Source organism: Pagrus major, chromosome 7 (assembly GCF_040436345.1).
Source record: "Pagrus major chromosome 7, Pma_NU_1.0".
Classification (NCBI taxonomy): domain Eukaryota; kingdom Metazoa; phylum Chordata; class Actinopteri; order Spariformes; family Sparidae; genus Pagrus; species Pagrus major.
The window spans coordinates 25,254,071-25,274,871 of NC_133221.1; the positions used below are offsets into that span (position 1 = coordinate 25,254,071).

A 20,801-nucleotide genomic window follows, 5' to 3' on the forward strand; every position below is an offset into this window, starting at 1 on the left:
TAAGAGAAAAGACTATTCTCAACTATTCAGTAATGGTGAAGTATGTAAACTGACAGATGTCTCTACTCCATGATAAAGAAGCATGACCTCAGTGTTATTGACGTGTTGTTTCTAAATACAGTTACTCTGAGAAAGACAACAGCTCTTTCAAGGGATCAAGATTTCTAATCCCGCTCGGCCAAACGTCATCCTGCTCCCAGACAGGATGAGGACAGGAGACCTACACCTACAGACACAGCGACTGGGTCAAAGTCAGCCAAGGGTTAGCTCTACTGTCTGAAATTAAGGAGGTGGAATTCACAGAATTGCCGTTTGTTTTCAGGAATCAAAAGCACCAAGATGATGATAACAATTTACATATAAAATAGCAGCTGTCAGGAACACAGTGAGGCTATGAAATTGTGAAATGATGCCAGCTGTGGGTGGCATGATGGCACCCAGCTTTCACCACAAAGTAAGATGGTCCTGGTTTACAAGGTCAGCCTTGCTTGCATTTACAGTTCTTACTGTAATGTGCGTGTGGTACTTTTACTACTGCGAAAAACACAAATCCAGACTAGAGCACACTATGCTTAATTAGACACATCTTTCAAAACATACATCAATACATTGCTTTGGTCCATATTTCACCTACCACAGCAACAAAATCATTTTCAAACTTAGTGAGTACAGCAGTTTGTGATGGGAGTGGAATTTAAGATGAAGTGCAAAAAACTACAGTAATTAAAGTTACTGAGTAATTAAAGTTACTAAACTAGAACCAAAATTAGGTGAAAATTTTAGGCCAAGAGAAAGCACTGGAAAACTCTGCAGGCCAGCAGTGGGGTTTGTTTTGGATGTGCCTCAAACATGACTACAGGGTAGAGAATTGAGGAGGTCAGGTGGGGCAGTGTAGCTTGATGTGCAAAGAAAGGATTAAGCATGGAGTTGACCCAAGGACTGCATGTGTGTTGTTTATGTGTTGAAGAGCCGATTAACCAGCTGCATACCACCCATCCCCTCGTAAACATATGGTCCACGCATATGCTGCCCTGAGCACTGTCAGCACGTACACACATGTCTCAATGCACTATTCAACATACGGGTCTTAACCAAATGCAGGACATAATTTCATAAAAAATTATGTCCTTTAACACTTGAATTTATTTATTTTTTTGGCAACAATTATACCGTAGAATTCCATAAAACTAATATGTTATAATTCGATTTGTTCTAAAATAAATACACTATAATTATTATTTTTTTAATTATTATATATTATATATTTTTTTTTTATTTAAATAACACTAATATGGTTACATAGTACAGTTAAGCCTTACAGAATTTGGATTGGAAAGATTATATTGCAACAATAACTGAATCAAACTCACATCCTAAAAGATTCACAGTAACAAAAAATGCCATAATAGGTGTTGAGGGAACGCACATCAGTCAAATAATGCAACACTGGTACACAACTTAATGCACTGACAGCCACATGTATTATTGCACCTTGTATACACTCCACATCTGACACCTTTTATTTAATACATGTCTTCCAGGAAGTTGAAAATGTAAAGATGCTAATCTGCACAGCTGACAATGTTACCATGCTAATCCAGTTAAATCTGATGTAATTACAATGGAACACTCGTGTACAGTACATCCGGCTCAGGTCTCACACCATGTTTATGATGGTACAGCTCGAGTGTCAGCACGCTGCAGCAGTTTATAGTGTTGACACCTTCCCATTGTCCCCTCAGGACACTCATAAAGTTTCTGCCTGAAGTGTGTCTGTAAACTACAAATAGATCTACCCTGCTTGAGATGCCATTAAGCCCTCACACATGTTTGGTCTGCATGAAAGGAGCCCTGCTCAACTATGCTGAGCTCAAACCCAAGTCTCTTTACGTAAATCACTGCTAGTACAACAAGCATTGCCACTCACAATGGAACCAAGCTAAAACTGCCTTTTCCAGGCAAATATCAAGTGTGTCCCATGACTGCCAGATAATAAATTAGTCTTTTGAAATGCTGTCAGTGGAATATGGGTCAGTGTTGTCTGGAAATAAAGAAGTACTGTGTGTTTGGCAGCACATAGTTTAGAGTGCTTCTCTATTTCATTCATCTGATGAGAAAAGAAGTGACTTTCATGTGATGTTCTCCCTGATGTACACTCTGTCCCACTGCTGAGAAACAATCGCAATCCATTTTCACTGAGATTATGTGAAGACGGCCTTGATAAATGGATTAAGAGAGCAGGCAGAGACTGAATGTTGTCAACTCAACAGAAAATATAATGTTCATATGAGTAGTAGCAAACTGTGAAATAGATTGTTTAGAATCTCTTTTGATTATGTACAGTATATAATCTGCAGACACTCTCTCGTTTCTTCATCACGACCAGGCAAGCTCAACATTCACTATGAAGTGACAGCTAATTTAAATAGAGTAGATTAACCATAACATTTTGATGAAAAACTAATATTTGATCCAACGTGCAAACAAACAGATCTTTGATTAGTAATTTAAAAAAACTTGGACATAGCTTAAAAAAACACAAAGAATAATTACAAACTGTATTTAATATTTGTAGTTAAGATTCAATTTCATCCACGGTCTACAGCTTCGAGAAAGGTAGAACCTGTCGGTTAAATTTCAATCTACTTTAAAACCACATTGTAAAACTCCAAAAACTAAATTTGTTCTCTGATATTTAATACTTGAGCAAAATATGTTTGCTAACAGCTGGAATTTCATTCCAATTTCACCTCAGGCTTGTGTATAATTGCAAATAGGACATGTGTTGGGAAATCAAAGGAATGATTGGAAAACGTAGTGGAACAAAGTCTGTCTAAATGAGTTCATAACACTGCTGTTTAACCAAATATGGACCTTGGACACTTGTACACAATAGTACTCAATAATGACCACGTAACCAACTGCAAAAGCTTCTATACGTATATACTCTATATGTAAGTTGGACTGGTGATGAAGATTTCATTCACACAGTCTTCAGCTGAGTCTCAAGTGTTCCATGCTACTTATGAACATTAATATACCATTCATGTTTCAGACTCCATTAAAATAATCTCCCTAAGAGGCATAATAGAGACAGGCCCAGTGTGTTATCAGTGACGTTGATCCATTCAGAAGTGTTGCAGACCATGGTCTTGAATGGAGCTCCATTTTCTCAATATCATTCAGAGTGGTGAAACTAATTACAGGGATGCCAGCATTTTGAAAGGCTGTAGTCATCCATTTATATAGTAAATGGACTTCACTTATGCAGTGTTTTTCTACCTTAGGAGACAAAGTGCGCAACCATTGGCCTCTCATTTGCCCATTCACACTGGGCTGGCCCAGGAGGGTTCGGTCTCTTACGCAAGGACAATTCAACATATGGAGGAGCTGGGGATCAAACCTCAAACCACCAATCCAGAGATTAGTTGACGACCTGCTACATCTCCTGAGCAACAGCTGCCCCCATAGGCATCGTGTACATTGGGGTGGCTGTGGACATCTTCCCATATCTCTGTAGTAGCCTAGGCTATGCCCAGTTTTTTTCCTGCCATAATCATCTACTCTGACCTCTTACTGATCCCCACATTACATTGCCTAAAATCGCATATGTTTGAAGAAATAACTCTTCATCTGAGGCCTTATGTCCCCCTTTTCAACACACAAGTGACACCCTTGGCCGCCCCACTCTAAGAAATGTAGCAGTGAGTCTCAAGGTATCCTACACTTGTTATTCATTCTTAATCTCATGAGTTTTATATAAAATAGATGTTTTTATTTATATGAAACATTCATAGCGATTAGTTGTTTTTAATTGGCATTTTAAATGATTCATTACAAAGTATCTTGTGCTTACCAAAACTGTAACTGCAAGTTAATCCACATTTTACCTTTACTTCAAATGTGACCCCAATGTCATACATTTAAAACTATAAAATTCCTCCACTATAAGACTACCGAACAACAGCAACTTACTGTAACACTGAGTATTACACGTTTAAATACAAAAGTGTCTCAACCCAAAGTCTTTCTTTTGACTTATTTTTAGTTTTCTGGGTTCAGCCATGTCTCACTGAGATGTTGGTGTCACAAACAACCTTTAAATAAACTCAGATTAAAGTTGTGGATGCTCATAGTCTCATAGCAGTATTTGACACATTTATCCACAAAGGCAGGTTGCTGTATTTCACAGTGCCCATTTCTAACCAATGTCAACAATGATCAAACACATCTCATCATAATATTTCAGTTCATAGAGTTTATAACATCATTTTAGGTATGCTAAAACACAAATTGTATACTATTTTATAAATGATTAGAAAGTTGTATAATAAATATATATATATATATAAAAAATAGCTGTCAGTGAGAACAAATGCATTGTTCAGTGTGCACAGATGGGAGGCAGAGGCCTGTTTCGAGGGTCACATAAACACCTTAATGAAGGGCACTGCTGAGCCAAACAACATTAGGCCTCAATGACAAATCAATACCTCAGAAGAGAAACTGAGGTGGGAGACGAAATGAGATTCCAGTTACTGTCAGAAGACTAAATGATTACTGCACTATTTTGACTCACTGGCAGAGGCCAGGTTTCACTGAAAGCCCAAATCTGTGGTCTGTGGTCTGAATCTGTGAATGGTATGCAGGTCCATTCTAATCCCAACCATCAGAGTCAAAATGGTCCATTACCAAGAGGACTCAACCTAAATCCAAAAACAGACTTGAATTAAGATGTCTAGTTAGAAAGTGATCACAGAAAAGGATAAAAGGGAGTGAAAATGAAAGCAGCAGAGATATGACCAGGTCAACATTTGGAGCTAGGTGTGTAATAATAACTTTGTTCCGCTGCTGCAAAACTAAAACCAATCAGAACTGAACTCTTGAACCTTGTCTTATCTAACCTTAACCTGAAGATGTGACCAAATCGAAGCTAAGTGTAACAAGACATGAATCTCATCCATTCGTTAATGGTAAATGAACAGAACAGTGTTGGACCTGGACCAGGCTAAACTATAGAAGAAATCTGGGTCATACATATCACCTCGTTAAAATGAGAACAGGCCATCCAGCTGACATTCAGACAGTGCCTGAAGCGGTTTGGAGCTTTACTGTGAACTGATGCAGAAGAGTGGATTCTGAAGGGAGAAGTCACTCCAGTAAATATGGATACATAGGACACTTGGAATCAGCTAAGTAAACATTTATCCACAGCGAGGACAAGTGTGGTTTGCCTAAGCTGACTCAACATACAGAAACTTTCACGGCACAAATGTGGCACAAATTTCCAGAGCCGCTTTTGTGTTATCAAACATTATTTACGATATATTTCAACAATCTCAAGCTATAGCTGGTAATTTTTCTGTTGGCTGGAATGAAATACAATAAAACCTAATTCAACCACAGAGAACAATGGCTATTGGCTGAAAGTTTTGAAAAGGAAAATGCAGAACAAAAAGCAGACAGAACAAAGACAACCTCTCCGCTCTTCTTTTGGCTCTGTGCAATCCCTTCAAAATAAGGCAATGACTTAAGAAAAGCCTTTATTTTGAAAATAAACCCTCATAATATCTGGCCAGGTAACTGAACCAGGCAATATATCAGCAGAAACTCAGCAAAGCAAACAGACTTGAACAAAAGGGTCAAACATGATGACAGTGCTGTAAAAAGCCAAGACCTGCCTGGACCTGTAGGCTTGTAAAGACAGACACCAGACTAATGAAAGTTAATTGGAGGAAACAACACTAATAAGGTCTCACTTCCTATGAGCGGAACAGGATTTGAACAGAGCAAGCTGGTCAAACAGAGACATTGTGCTGGACGACGCCATAATTAATTTAACAGACAATCAATTGTTGCAGGGCAGGTGGCAGTGCTGTACTCACGGCTGGGAGTGTGCCGTCTCGTATCGCTCGAAAGCGTGGCTCAGGTCGTGCTTGTTGTTCATGTAACACTGGGTGCACAGGTCATAGTCAAAGCACACTTTGCATTTCCACCGCATTCCCATGATGCCATGCTTCTTGCAGCTGTCGCAAATGATGTTGGAATGGCGCACACCTGGAGGGGAAGGACAGGTAGTTCAAGGAAAGTGAGTGGGGGTAAAAATTCCTGACATGCCTGAGGTTGCTATTTCTATTGTATGTTGGTGCAAAGAAAAACAAATTCTGAGGGACTTGTCATGTCTTGTATCACAGGATGCAAGTACTATTCTACTACGTATCTCCTATATGCAAGTCACTGAAGCATACAAGGCATATGTCATGTCCTTACCAATGTAACTTATCACAAAGGCTAATATCATGAGATGGAGAAGAACTGAGGCACAAACAGCATGACAAAAATATCCCCACCCCCTTAGCTCCTCATCTCTTCTCCTCCTCTTCATTCGCTCCATTAATTGAAGGGCAAGCTTCTGAGGCAGAAAAATGTCGCTTTAAATGGAGCAAAATGCTAATGAGTCCTGCGTTAATGTGTGTGTCATTCAAGTCCAAAATAGAGCTGGATGGCTGACGATGAGAGATAGTCTTTACTGTATCACGCTCATTCAAAATGAGCTTTGTGAAAGCTGCGCGAGCCACCACAATGGCAAACAGGCCCAAATATTAAAGATAAACACGTGGAGACGGCTTTTCAAAAAAATGTGTGGCCACAGCAGCGGCCAAGTGTGTGTTTAAGGCCTTTAATTTGTGTAGAAAGTGAACTTCTGTGAAACTCTGAGACCAAAAATGATGATGACTGTTCAGGTCAGGGAAAATGTTCTCACTGCTGACCACATTTTAAGGTTGATCAAGGGCATGTGGGCAGCTGCAAACTAATTTAATTGAAATACTGATGTGAATCACACTTATTAGGTATGCCTTTTTTCCTTTTGTGAAATCCTGGGCCAATACAGATACTGATGTTTAAAATAACAATATGGCTGATAGCTGATGCAGGTACCTTTTTTTTGTTGCAGTTTATTTTAATCTTTATTGTTATTAATTCCCCCTTTTGTGCCAGGAAAACAATCAAATCTTCATTATTAAAAAAAAACTGAACTGTTTTAAAGTCATTCAGCCCTTCATTCTGTTAAGAGCACAAATTCAATCATACAAATGTTGAAAACAAATTTAATCTAACTTTTTTCACATGAAAAATAATCTTATTTAAGACTTTTTTTTAAAAGACTGCTTCAAAAGCCATTTTAGCCCACTAAACAACTAATGAGTCAATGATAAGAATTTTTCAGTACAAGGCAAATATCTGTGCATCCCTAAAACTTATCCATTTTTTAAATTAAAAGCATATCAAACACAAAATAATTCTGAGGAAACAACAAACACCTGTATTGGGTGTTAAAGACACACTTGATCGTACGGGCTACCAACAACTCAATTATTAAATTCTTGGTCACATTTTTATATGCATAATTATTTAGCTAGTTTTGGACTTAAATATTTTCTTAAAGTATCGTTTTGGTATCATATTTAACCTAGGTCTCATAATAATATTGCCACTCATATTGAACTAGCTCTAGTTGACCAGATGGTTTAGAATGTGTGCTTACCAATCTGAGCATTATCATAAAGCAGCAGGTCGTAGGAACCCTGGTAGCCTGTGCGGTAGTTGGTTCGTGTCCCACTGTCCCACTGCACCACCACCGTCTTGTCTGGTGTGGTGGTGCTGCCCTGCCGCCCGATCTCCACCACGGTGCCCACGTGGCCCTCGCCGTCATCCTGGTTACCCCATTTCCAGTCCAGGCCACGCACCACGCGCATGCCCACCTCCATGCTGCCTCTGCTGGGGCCTGGCCTGGGGGCTGAGCGCAACGGCCGGGGCCTGGCAGCGCTGTCAGTTCCGCTGCTGCTGCGCCTCCGGGGCTTATGAGGGATGGAAGTGGCTCGCGCCGACGATATTGCAGTCAGGGACGGCACCAGGGATGTTTCCGGGAACAGATCAGGGGTGACTGGAGGATAGAGAACATACAATTCAATGAGAAGAGTGAAAAATTAAGAGTGGAACAAAGTTAGAATACTGGCATCTTCTGTTACCTAATCAATACGAAACATAAGTAACAGCTCATCCTTGCCAACTTGTAGAGACTTTTGCATTCATCCCACTGCTTTTAAACAAGGAAATCACACAGCCAGCGTGTTGTCTGATGACATGTCTGTCAGTGGCTGCTGAGGGACTCTAAAAGCAACACACCATATGTCTCATTAACTTCAGAGCAGTGTTTTGCTCTTTGCTGGTGGATCATTCACTGGAGGCCTTGCTGTGTATCATGGCATGCTTCTGGAGAGAGCAGCTGGGCACAACTGCTATGCCCTGCTGCGCTAATCAAGCCCTGACCTGACACACACAAACACACATACACTTAGATCCTTAGCAGGACAGTCTATTGGCTTCATTAATGTCCTAAACCTCAACTACTTAAACCTCACCAATGCTAGTAATCTTAAGGTTGTAAACATGTAAACTGCATATCCAGTCTTACTACAAGAGTTTGGACTACTGGACAAAAAGTTTAAACTCCCATTCTTCATCAAGAAGCAAACATCTCAAGTGGTAGCCATTTACCAATAACAAAGGGTAAAACGTGCTCATGTAGCAGGTAACATGAACACATCTCAGGTGTCCATTGTTAATGCTAAAACCCACAGCTGAAATCCTGAAGTTATCTCAAGAAGACATGAAATAGTTAAACGCTCGTCACAAGGACAGGCATAGAAGATCTCACGCATTCACACCCTCGACTGATGACTCCAGTGTTTCTGAATGAATGCCACTGGGTGCTAGAAACAAGAACTAAGGAAGAAGGCAGCATTTATGTGGCAGCTTGAGTCAGCAATATAGATATGAACTATTGCTGAGTAGCATGACCATCAGCAGACATCCAATCACATCCAAGATTCAAAATACATTTAAAGCACTCCTTGTTGATACTGCAGTGCTATTTCTGTCTAATCAGACAACAAAAGAATCTTTATGAGGTTGCAGAAAAGGAAAACTGCAGTCTTGTAAAACTGAAGGACAGTGTGTAACACTTGTCCATATGTACAACAGCTTTGAATAACAGCCCACAGAATGCACACTGTGGTTGTGTGCCTGTGTTCATGTTTCTTTCCTAAAACAGTGTTTAACGGACACCTATAATGTTTTGTTGTTTGTTCCCTTTCCTTCAGTGTTTGATATTGAGTAGTTTCTCGTGCATGTAAAAGATCTTGAAAGTTAAAAATCCCAAAGTCAGCACCAGCTCCTCTCTCCCACAGAAAACAATGCTCCTGAAATGCCCGAAATGCCTCATCAGTAGTCCCGCATTTAATTCTGGGACTTCTTGATATCACACTACGTCACCATGCCACACATTTCTGCCTATATTCACAATAAAGTTGGAGCACACTGGAAGCTGAAAACACGACAAAACACAGTCAGCGGTCGTGGCTCAGGTGTGTGTGAGCTGACTGTGAGCTGGTAAACTTCTCTCTTTTTTGCGTTCACCCAGAGCCCTAAACTCTTGACTCAAAACGCATCATCTGGCGGATTTTAGGGGGTTGTACACATTGCACAGATGCAGATTGTACTTGTACGCATCCATGGACACAAAGAGCAGAGTCAGACCTCCAATCTCAAATCAAAATGTAAAAAATAGGCAGTGCTGATGAATAGTTTACCAATATTTTTTTACTACACTGCCTATTTCTGATCTAAAATGCTTTTAGAAACATTTAAGTGGATGGTTTACTTGCAACAGAGAAAGATTGTGAACCATAAGTGGCCACAGTATTGTTCCAGTATAGTGAAAACAGAGGCTGAAAGAACTCTGGGTAAAACTGGGCACTGGGCAATGTTTTCATAAACATGTTTTAGTATTCTTTTTCGTTGTAATACCATATTGTTTGTTACCAGCTGGCCGCCATACTGTTTCCTGTATAAAAATGGATGACGAGTGAAACACAAGCACCGCCTAACTTGCAGGACATCAGCCATCAGCCTCTTTAGTGGTCCAGTGCATTCTGATTGTTGTAGGTTTTCTACCTTTTAAGCAAAAATGAATACCACAGCCCTTTTTCTCTGACAGCCCAGTTTTATGCAAGGGCCATCTTTCCAGCAGTTCAATACTTATTTTAGTAATGTTAAACAAGGCTAATGCACAGACAGACTCACACCAACAGGTCCTGCTGTGTATTAACACCCCATAGGAGGAGTAATACCGAGGGAGGCCTCACATGATTGTGATAACTTTTCCAAACATAAAAACCAACGTCCACTTTCCAGCAACATTAAGACAACAGCCCGGGAGTTACCATGAGTGTTGGTAGCATTTATGACCCTCAATCAAATCGTTATTTTTTACTTGTACAGTAAAAATACTTAAAAGAAGCAGAATGACAAATCAGTAACACACATGTATGATGTGATTGTAACCTATGCTGTATGTGTAGATTTAGTCAAAAGTCACAGAACAGCGCTAACCCTGAAATCAAGTGCCATGTTTGTCAAACAAGTCTATACATCTGACCACATTCCTTAGCAGATGGTGGTGGTAATCAATCATTTGCATGTTTACACCCAACATTAATCTAAAGTGGAATGGCAAAGAAGAGACTTGAGTGTTTTCTTAGGACAGCAAATATTCAGTCAATGATCTATAAATGCTAGTGTAGACAGCAAACAACAAACGCTCTTCTAAAGTCTATCCACATTTGTGTGAATATAGTCTTAAACTCACCAAATACCTTCCATTTATCTGTGAATTTTCACCCAGTATGTTTTTTAGCATTAAAAGCCTGATAGTACAGTCACAGGGTTTGGTTAAAAAAAAAACAACTTTCAATAATAGGGCAGACAGATGTCTGTACTGCGGCTCTGAGATTACACTTGCACGCTTATCGAGATTACAATGTCATTTTGGTATTAAAAGGCATCTGGTTAAGCACGAAAACATATGGGATGTAGGGATCAAAGGAGGGAAAGCAGGCTGCTTACACTCAATTTTCTGTCCAAAGTGACAGCTTAGCCTCTTTTATGTATTGAAATAATGTCCCAGCCAATGATCTGACATTTCAGCATGCAAACAGAGGAGCTGTCACAGACAGTGGACGGCTTTGACGCAGCTTGCAGCATTCTGGGTGTGAAAGGATGTAAAAAATGCAGAGTAGATGTTTCAATAACTGAGAATACAATAATGATTAATCCATCAAACTGACCTAAATTGCTTCACACTGAAACCTGGGGAGGAGGAAGAGCATTACTTCAAATATTGCAGTAGAGCAGGCCTACAATCTAGTATTCTGGTTCGAGGAACTGTTTTGTAGACAGAGAGAGAGAGAGAAAAAAACTCAACCTACCACCTACATTTTAAACTGTTCTCCTACCCACCGCCTCACACCCTGCTGCCCCCACATTGTGCGGTTCCAGAGAGAATTCAAGCTTAGCACGCTGATATCTTATCATTATTAAATAGACCAGGATTGGTACTGACGAGTAGACGCGGCAATAGGGGGATTCAGGGGATGACTCCACCTACATAACCAGCTCCTACCATTTCTTACTGTGGGCTTTTTCATCTGGCTCTACAAGAGCAACACCACTCACAAATGTACACTCCAGAAAAAGTGTGAAAACACACTTCAAGCTGCACTTGGCACAAATATTTAGTAAAAAACACTCTCATCTTCTTAAATCCCAATGCTCAACATTTTTTGGTGTTGACAGATGGCCACTGCCAGAAAATAAAGAGTGAATCCCAAAACAGAAGTGAGGGATTACTACGTACCGACAAAGCTATTACCTCTTCTTGAAATTTGGGACCGCTAATGTGTGAAGTAAAGCAGCCTCACTAGCTTTAAAAATCACAACTCAGCAACCATCATGGAAAGAACACGCAAGTTATACCGATCGAAACCTGTCAATGCGATTTTAATAAAGTTTTAGAAGCACAGCTTTAGGAAGTATTTAGAAAGATTTCAGATGTGAAAAACATTCAGTGTGTTCTACACTGAAAAAACACATGTATGGTCTGAACAGTGTGTACTTCAACTGCAGTTTTCGTATTTACACTTCAATGTTTACTTACACATATCTTGTGTTCTTGTGTGTAATGTTATCTGCAGGGACCAGCAGGCCAAACTCCACGACTGAGCCGATGGACTTGATGGCGAAATTTGTTCGGATTGTTTACTAGTTCACTGACAGGAGCGCAGGAAAAGCTGAACCTAAAATCTCTGCGATAACCAAGATGCTGCAATGAAGACAACAACAACCATTACCAATAATAATACCAAATAATAATCAACAGTTGTCTTAAAGAAGGCATTAAGTCACACTTTTTACTACATCAGTGTCCAAATGTCAAATAGAAGTGTGCAAAATGACTTATTTGACCTGGACACAGTCAGCTGGTTTAGATATTGTAGCTATACAGGAAGTTGAAATCATAATGATTAGAAAAACCATAGTTTATAGATAGACTGAGGCCTAACACAGGCAGGATTACAGCTCGGTGCCTGCAATAACAGATGGGCTGGCTTCAGTCATACAACACTGCTGAGGGCCAATCTGGGAGGGCAACGTCAACCTCCTTCACATAAACAACCAGACAGCCGTTTGGCCACAACACAAATAAACACACCACCATACACAAATGCACACAGTCAAAAATTGCTCAGCAATATTATGTAATGACCATGAAGTAGGTTTATCATGCTACTGAAGGTTCAACTTGAAAGCTTTTTTTAACTACCTCACATGGCATTTAAAACATCAATATACAGTGACAATGTAACTGTGATATCATTTTACATTTTTGCAAACAAAAAAGAAATCATTAAAAACTATAAATTAGAGCCCGACCGATATATTGGCCTATCATAGATATATCAGTATCGGCATGCATGTTGCCCGTTGTGCACCGATATGAAAACGTTTTTTAGGGATAACAATGCAGAAAGAAGTCTCCTGGGGTGATTTATAATTACTACATTCCCATTAATCTTTACCGTTTCAGTGCACTGTTGTCATTTTAGACAATAAACTGTGTAATATCCTATGACATATCTTTGTCACAAGTGTTTGATAATAATATGTTAGGAATCATTGCAAAAAGTGTGTACATGGCCGATACAATGATATCGCAATATTTTACTCCTTTATATCAGCATCGGTATCTGCCCTAAAAATCAAGTATCTGTCGGGCTCTATTATGAATGCACTATATATTAAAAACACAGCTAAAGTGAGTGTATAGTGTGCAATCAGCAGACACAGTGTGAGATCTTAAGGCTCATGTGCAACTGAGGTACTGCACCACCTCATCTACAGCAAACTGCCTTTACGATGTAAGCCACATCAGCACATTTCCTCTCAAATGTGACCAAGGGCCACACGATGTAAAATGTAGCATAACGCTGGTAGGCGCTGTCAAATGAAGTGTTACAATTGGATTGGGATCCCACGTGATCAGAACCTCAAAGGAGGCAGGAGGAAGTGAGACAGCGGATCTGTGGCAGCATGTTGTTTGTCTCCTCTGAGAGTGACATCTGGTTGACGTGATCAAACAAAATATTTCAGAACCATCTGTAAAACTATCTACAGACATGGATGTTTCACTGAGCAGAAATAGCACATTTTAAATTACTTACCCAACATACAGGCAGAACTAGATCAGCACACTGATGATAACCCCTGAACAGCTTCAAAATGAAAAATGAGTCAGGAGTATTATTATTGGCAGACCCAGTGCCATCAGATATGTGCTACTGTGAGAGGCAGCAAAGACCTGTATATCCTGTGACACGTGCTCTGACCGGCTTATATCCTCGTTCTTATGTCTAATAAGAAGAGGCTGTTTGCCTGTGCTGGGTTTTTCATATCACTGCCACTGGACCCGAATGCTTAGCAAAGTGAAATCTACACACAGCGACCTATGACTTCAGCCTCCTCAGCTTTAATATCAGAAATGAGTGAAAACCTGCTGAAACTGGTTCAAGTCGGACACATCTGGTGGCCAGAGGACTTGGGGGAAAATCAATAAGGACCCTGAGTAAACAACACATTTACAAAGATTTCTCTAGAGTGGGCGACAGGCCTAAAATAAGACTCTAGATTTTCCATGTCAGGCCTCTGCCTGAACCAAAGTTTTAGGCTCACCAGAACAAGGGAATATAGTAAGAAAATAGTTAATAAATGTATAATAAATGTCTAAAATGAAATGTTCAATTGTTTTTTGAGTTGAAGCGTTGTCTGTCAATCTATTTTGACCAAATGTTGGAGGGACTGAGATAAAATTGGTCTAAATTAGAGCTGTGGCAATAAGTCAATAGATCGATTAGTCAATCAAAAGAAATCTTATCACCAACCATTTTGATGATCAGTTTATCAATTCAGTCATTCTTCAAGCAAAGATGTCATTTATTCGCTTGCACCAGCTTTTTAAATAAAAATATTTGCTGCTTTTCTTTGTCATTTATGACAGTGAATTGAGAGCCTTTGGGTGACTGTTGCTCTGACAAAAGAAGAAATTTGAAAGATGTTACTTTGGGCTCTGGAAAGTGCAATCAGCATTTCTCAGTTTCGATCAATGGCTTAATCGTGGAAATAATTAGCAGATTAACTGATAATGAAAAAAATAACAGCCCTAAACTGAATAATGGATTCATACTACATATCAAGCTTCACTGGGTGTAAAAATGGCTGCAACAACAGATCTAAAAAGCAACTTGATACCAGCAGGATTGTTCCTCTCAGCAAACTTCATCCCTGGAGCCTTTTACAAAAACTCTACCACAGCAAACCATATTCCCTGAGAACACTTACTGTACGTCTGATGACACTGTACTGAGATTATCACATCAAATTATAGTGGATTATCATACTCACTCCCCATGATCTTCAGCCCACTTTTGAACATGTCGGCAGCTGTATGATTCCAGTCTGCCGTGACACCACCAGCTCTGCTCTGCTATTATCCCAGGTCAACCAGCAGGACCATCTGAATTCTGAGTGCTATGATGCAGTAATCCTACTAACAGGGGAGTAAAACCCCTCCTGGCCTTTTCTTAGTATTTGGTTTGGTGTGAACTTTGCTCTTTGTTTTGGAACATGTGGTTCTTTTCTCCTCTGCTTGCTTGATTTTTTTTCTGACAGATGTTGCTCAAGGACTGGACAAGCTAAATGCCCTATCTGAAAAAAGGGATACTAGCTGAGTAGTGTAAAGATATAACTTGCACAAGAGCAGAGGACTGTGTTCAGTCAAATACATTACTTTGTGTAATGGGGCATTGTAACGTCACATGATCAGTACTGCGGGGAAGCTTTGACCATTTCTGGTGTTTGCTAAGGCTTTTGTCTGGTAAAACAGGCTAGAATCACCCAAGTGTCAAAGATCAAGCTGATGGGCTCCATCAGTCCAGGCCTATGCCTCAAGTCATACATATGTTTCAAATTCAATATTGGGTCACATGTTGCCACATGCACACTACGCCCTCAACCCCAATTTGTCCCAACTTCATCTAAAACAAACAAATCAATCAATCTTATCTCGGCAGCCAGGATAGGATCATTTCATCAGTGCTTGACATGAAAAACACTACAGTTTTCTCAGAAACACAGTCACCCTCCTTGAATGAATCCTACACTTAAACTATATGATTAAAATCCCTCTGTTACTGATCCTCACAGCCCCGTAGCCACTATCTATGAGTGACAAGTACCCTGTGTTATAATAGCTACTTCTAATTAACTCATATACATCTAACCTAGGCACTAAACATGCTATGATTTGACTATCTGCAGTCAAGAATCCTCACAATAAATCCCAACACTACTTGCACAACTTTGACACACATGCAAGATTATTAAAATAGAGCCTCTGCAGGTCAACAATTTTTTGATCATCACCAGTGATGAGAGCAACCAGGCAAACCAGATGTCTGCCAGCCTGCTGAGCACGTCTACTAGCTTTACTACTGCAATGACATGTGGCACAAATTGTAGTAGCATGGCCATGGATGCAATCCGGCTGCACGCGTGTTGTCTTTGCACATGTGTGAACAACAGTGTATTCCAGCACATTTGTCCACTATGACAGCCAGATGAAAACAAAAGCAGCCATGTTTGTTTTGAAGAAGAAGATACTGTAGGGCTATTCTTATTTCGTCTTCTTATTCAAACTGACAAGAAGAATACTGCTCTACCTTAAAACATGAACAGCATCATCACCTGGATTTCTCACAAGAAAGGCGCGCGAGCATTACCCAAACAGACAGGACTGAAACAGCATCAGCTGATAAATAAAGCATATCCTGTTTGGCTGCTTTACCTGTTGGTACACTGATGTGCAGCAGGGTGAATAGAGAGACCGACAAAAAGGAAGCAGCTCCTACCTCCTGCTACATAAACACATTAGATGGTGAAAATAAAAAAATCTGCTACCAGTGGTCCTACCAGCTTCCTACGAGGTAAAAAAAAAAAAAATACGCCTCCTCAGGGCTGAAGCCCTGTGCTGATGCGCTCCCTGAATGAACCGGCCGAGGAAGAGGTAGAGGAGGAGGGGATACAGGGGGCGGAGGAGGAGGGCAGCCAGGCCGGTATTCCAGAAATGTGATATACAGTCGCAGGCAGTCTTACAGAAACAGCATCCTGCTGTACAGGCGAACAGCCAGGCTGACGAGGATCAGAGCTGGAGGAGGCAGAAGAGAGAGTCCTGCTGCTGGAGGATGCAGCAAGTATTTAGTCCTTTGTGCGTTGTGTCAGCAAGGATTACCACCGTGGAGGAGGAGAGGAGAGGAGAGGAGGAGAGGGAGGAGGATGGCCAGGGAGAGCGGCTGTGCGACGAGCGCTGCATTCAGGTTGACGTTCCCCTGCTCCTGCATGAAAACAGGCCAATGGGCTTTGCTCCGCATAGGACTCCTCTGATGCTATATTCCATCAGCGGGGATGTGAGCACCAGCAACACGCGTGTGAGGCTGACACACTGTGTTTACTGATCAATATGCACGAACACATGCGCACCAAGCTCCACATAAGGATGCACGGCCCTCTCTTTCATAGCCCGCGGGGACACTATTCGCTCTGCTGCCAATGAGCAGACAGGCACAGGACAGAGGGGAGGGGGGAGGGGAGGTACGATTCGGGGGGAGGGTCTGGGTGTTGTTATTTTTTTTTTGGTAGGGTGTTTTGGGAGGGGGAGAAAAAAGGGGTGGGGTTGGAGGAGAATTTGATGAATGGGCACCTGCCATGATCCTCATTTTTAGTCGCAAACTGGTTTGTGCAACCGCTGCTGGTGAGCTGGCAACACCACAGTCTCCTCCAGGCTCGCACAGAAAGAAGGGAAGAGGAAGATGTGTGTGTGTGTGTGTGTGTGTCTCTGTCTGTCTGTCTCTGTGTCTATCTTGAACAATGCTCTTCAATGTGACCACAGCTGTGGGAGACATCGACAATATGGTTCCAAAAACCAGCCAAAATGCCATTCTGTTTATGCTGGCACACACACGTGAACGTACAGCTGGTGTTGCCATGACATGAATAACCAATGAATTAATGGGAGCTTAGGAAGTGGTTGAGGCACAGGCTTATAATGCAGTTCATTACACTGCTCTCCCATCTTGTAAACAAAGCTGCTGCTGTTCATGTAATAGACTTATTGGTCCATATAAAAGGAAGCTTTCATTCACACAGCCCCTCTTTCAATAGACAGTGACACACACACACACACACACACACACACACTTAGACACATGAATATGGCAGTCATCAGACTGAGAGGACTGCTGAAATATGGGCTTGTTGCATGCTGGGATAGAACTGTGAGGTGTACCTGATCAGCCAATCATTGTAGCAACTCCTCAAACACTCAGCTCCATTCCTGTCCTGTGTACTCTGACCTGGACTACATGAGCTACCCATCCTTACTGCACAGGATAAAGCCCACATAATCTATGCGTAGTGATTTCACACCTGACTATCATGATATGTCACCCTTTACCTCACTTATCAACAACACTAATCCACGCTTCCTATTCTGGACCTGCTGCTTCAACTGTACGTATTCTTACTGGATCCACTCACAAACTGCTGCCATTAGCACCAAATATTCTAACAAAGATCAAAATCAAATCTAAATCAAACTCGATGACTCGACGGTGCTGACTCTCTCAGGACAGCACGCTACATTTGCAACTCAGACTGTCATCTTAGTAACTATTAACAGGACTGGCTTGTAGCCAGACGTCTGTTAGTCTGAATCCACAGTCAAGCTGGGAAGATCCTGGTAGGAAAACTGTAAACAAATCGCAGTCTCACTTATTCAACTGGTGTCAAATGGAAAGCAGGCAAAGCTTGGGGCTTTTTCTTTATTTTGGTCAATATGCGGTGCCTTTTCTGGACATTTTAATTGGGCAACTGATTATAGACAAAACTCCAGGATGGGAATGTCTGATTTCAGCAGAATCAGATACCTGTCAAATCAATGCATATCATATTTATCTAAAATTACTGCTAACGTACTTTGGTCATGCAGCAGTCCAGCTCATTCTGTTCCATCATAGTCTGCCAAATAAATGGATAGGCTAGATATCTAGGTATAAATCAAAACCATCTGTTCTTGTCTCAGGGTATATAGGAGCCTGTATCATCATGTTGCCTAACAAACAGGCAGAAATCACTAGCTCATTCATCCACAGTGTAAGACTGACTGTGCTGGTAGAAGGCAGGCTTTAAAGGGCAACTCCACCAACTTTACTACTTATGTGAGATAGTAGTACAAAGCCGTTTTTGTGGCTCCAGAGGAAGCTACATGTATTCTGATAAACTGCCGCGAGTGATGTGACTCAGTTGCTCGTTGCATTGTGGGTAAAGCACCAGGTTTTGAAAAAGATGAAGAATGCTTGGAATAACAAGGAGATATCTCTGTTTCTACTGGTTTCATTTAACAACATAATACTGCTCAATCAGTGTCATCAAGTAGATATACTTATTGTATAATAAAGTAACAGTACTGGTTGCCAACTAAGATTTTAATCTCCACTCGTTCGAAAACAATATTTCATTTTGTTTCATAAGAGTGCTTGAGTGACCTTGAAACTATTTCAAGAGGCTTTTCCACCCCAAAAGGAATTACAAACCCGATTCCAAAATAGTAGGTGATGTGGTATTATAAAAATGCTTTAAAAACGAATAATAATAATAATAATAATAATAATAATAATAATAATGCTTACAAAAATGAAATAATTAGTGTTCCTGAGCCAATGTGGACAATCATGTGAACCTCAATCCGTCCTTGCTTGAAAAAACTGTTTTTAATTGAGTGTTAATTGGAAAATTATCGCATTCTCTTTTAAATGTGTTAGACAGCGTCACAACTTTTTTTAAATCTGGGTTCACCTGGAAAACAGAACAATCTGAAGAAAGTGGTTACTCTGCTTTCTGCAATCCCAGTCAAAAAACATTGGTTTTGGCCTGTGGCTAACCATACTTGTTACTGTGAAAACTGTTACTGTACTCTGGTGACAGCTAGTGTCAAGACCCATATCTGAATATCAAGCCAGTCTGTTAGCCAGGAATGTCTTTTTCTGTAAATATTTAGTCCGATTATTTCCTTAATAAGCACATGGTATGTTTGACGAGTGGCATGTAAACAATGTTAGCATTCCTCATTCAAACATTTGCCATTATCCACTAGCTACTTATTAACTTGAGCCTCTAGTTATGGTGTGCATAACTGTATGAAAGTTAGAATCTCCTAACACAGAGACAGAGACACAGAGTCAGGAGAAATTATGTAGATTTCTGTCTTTCAGTCTTTAACTGCTTAAAAGAAACATGCTCGGAAGAATTGGGAAGAGGTCCATGTAGAGACCAAGCACACAAGTACCAGAAGAGACACAAAAAAGTCTTACCTTGAGAATTTCCACATAATATTTCCCCCATTTCTTCTCAACTGCGAACTAACTGATCACTTCAGTTTCACTGGAGCAGTAATAATTTCTGTGTTGTAAGCCAGTAAGTATTTCAAGCTTGATTATTGTGATTAAGATTTGTTGAGCAAATAAGGAGCAACAAGACAAAGAATCAGCAGATGACTGAGCTCTGGAGTAGGTGTGGCTGAGAGCAATCCTGGCTGATCACTTGCAGCTCCAATGTGGCAGCTGCAGCTGGGCTCTGCTTCACCAGCACCAAATGAGCAGAAACATGACAGGTGTAAAGGGTTAGGTCTCGTTTACCAGCTACAGCACTTAATACAGAATACTGAAATGTCCCTAACACATGTCAGCTCAGCACATTACCGCCAGACTCAGGAAACAACTGCATGCAATTATATCTTTAACAGTGCCAGATGAAGGGGTTCAAGTGTGTCCTTTAAACTCCCATAATCCTGTCTTTTTCAGCTTGAGTTAGGTGACAGTTGTGAAGAACAAAACACAATGTGAAGTACAGGCTGACAACTTGGCTGACAGGTAACTAATACTGTAACACAACCATGACACCCCACTAGTCAGCTAACGGAAGTTAGCTTACTTGCTACTCAAGCACAAACCCAGCAGCTGTCTGTTCACTCATGTGCACGCAGCGTCACCACCAAACCTCGTTCATAATTTGCCGATTTAATTGTATTGCTTACTGCGAATGGCACTTACACGATATAAAGAAGAGGGACTTTTGACAAACTGTTACATGAAACGTAACGGTTCAATCGGCAAACATATTACCACCAGTATTTTTTGTTATAGATGATGTCAGTTCCTAATTTTACCAACAAACGTTAATAACCGGCTCAAGCTGCTTCCCATCGCCCAACATAATATAACGTTAGCGATATT

At 40.6% G+C, this 20,801-nt stretch overlaps 1 protein-coding gene across 2 annotated transcripts in view; it reads right to left on the reverse strand.

Annotated features, from left to right (window-relative positions):
* The window catches only part of mib2 (MIB E3 ubiquitin protein ligase 2), a 38,860-nt gene extending 23,888 nt beyond the window's left edge, over positions 1-14,972 (reverse strand). The window contains exons 1-4 of one of the 2 annotated variants that reach the window (XM_073470117.1): positions 14,860-14,963; positions 12,059-12,223; positions 7,547-7,945; positions 5,886-6,057 (exon numbers count right to left, since the gene is read on the reverse strand). In XM_073470117.1, coding sequence (XP_073326218.1) covers positions 5,886-6,057; positions 7,547-7,945; positions 12,059-12,062 — 575 coding nt within the window. In that variant the 5' untranslated portion in view covers positions 12,063-12,223; positions 14,860-14,963. Of the gene's footprint in view, positions 1-5,885; positions 6,058-7,546; positions 7,946-12,058; positions 12,224-14,859 lie in introns of both variants that reach the window. The other variant, XM_073470116.1, reaches the window with a different exon arrangement.
* Between the last annotated feature and the right edge of the window lie 5,829 nt (positions 14,973-20,801).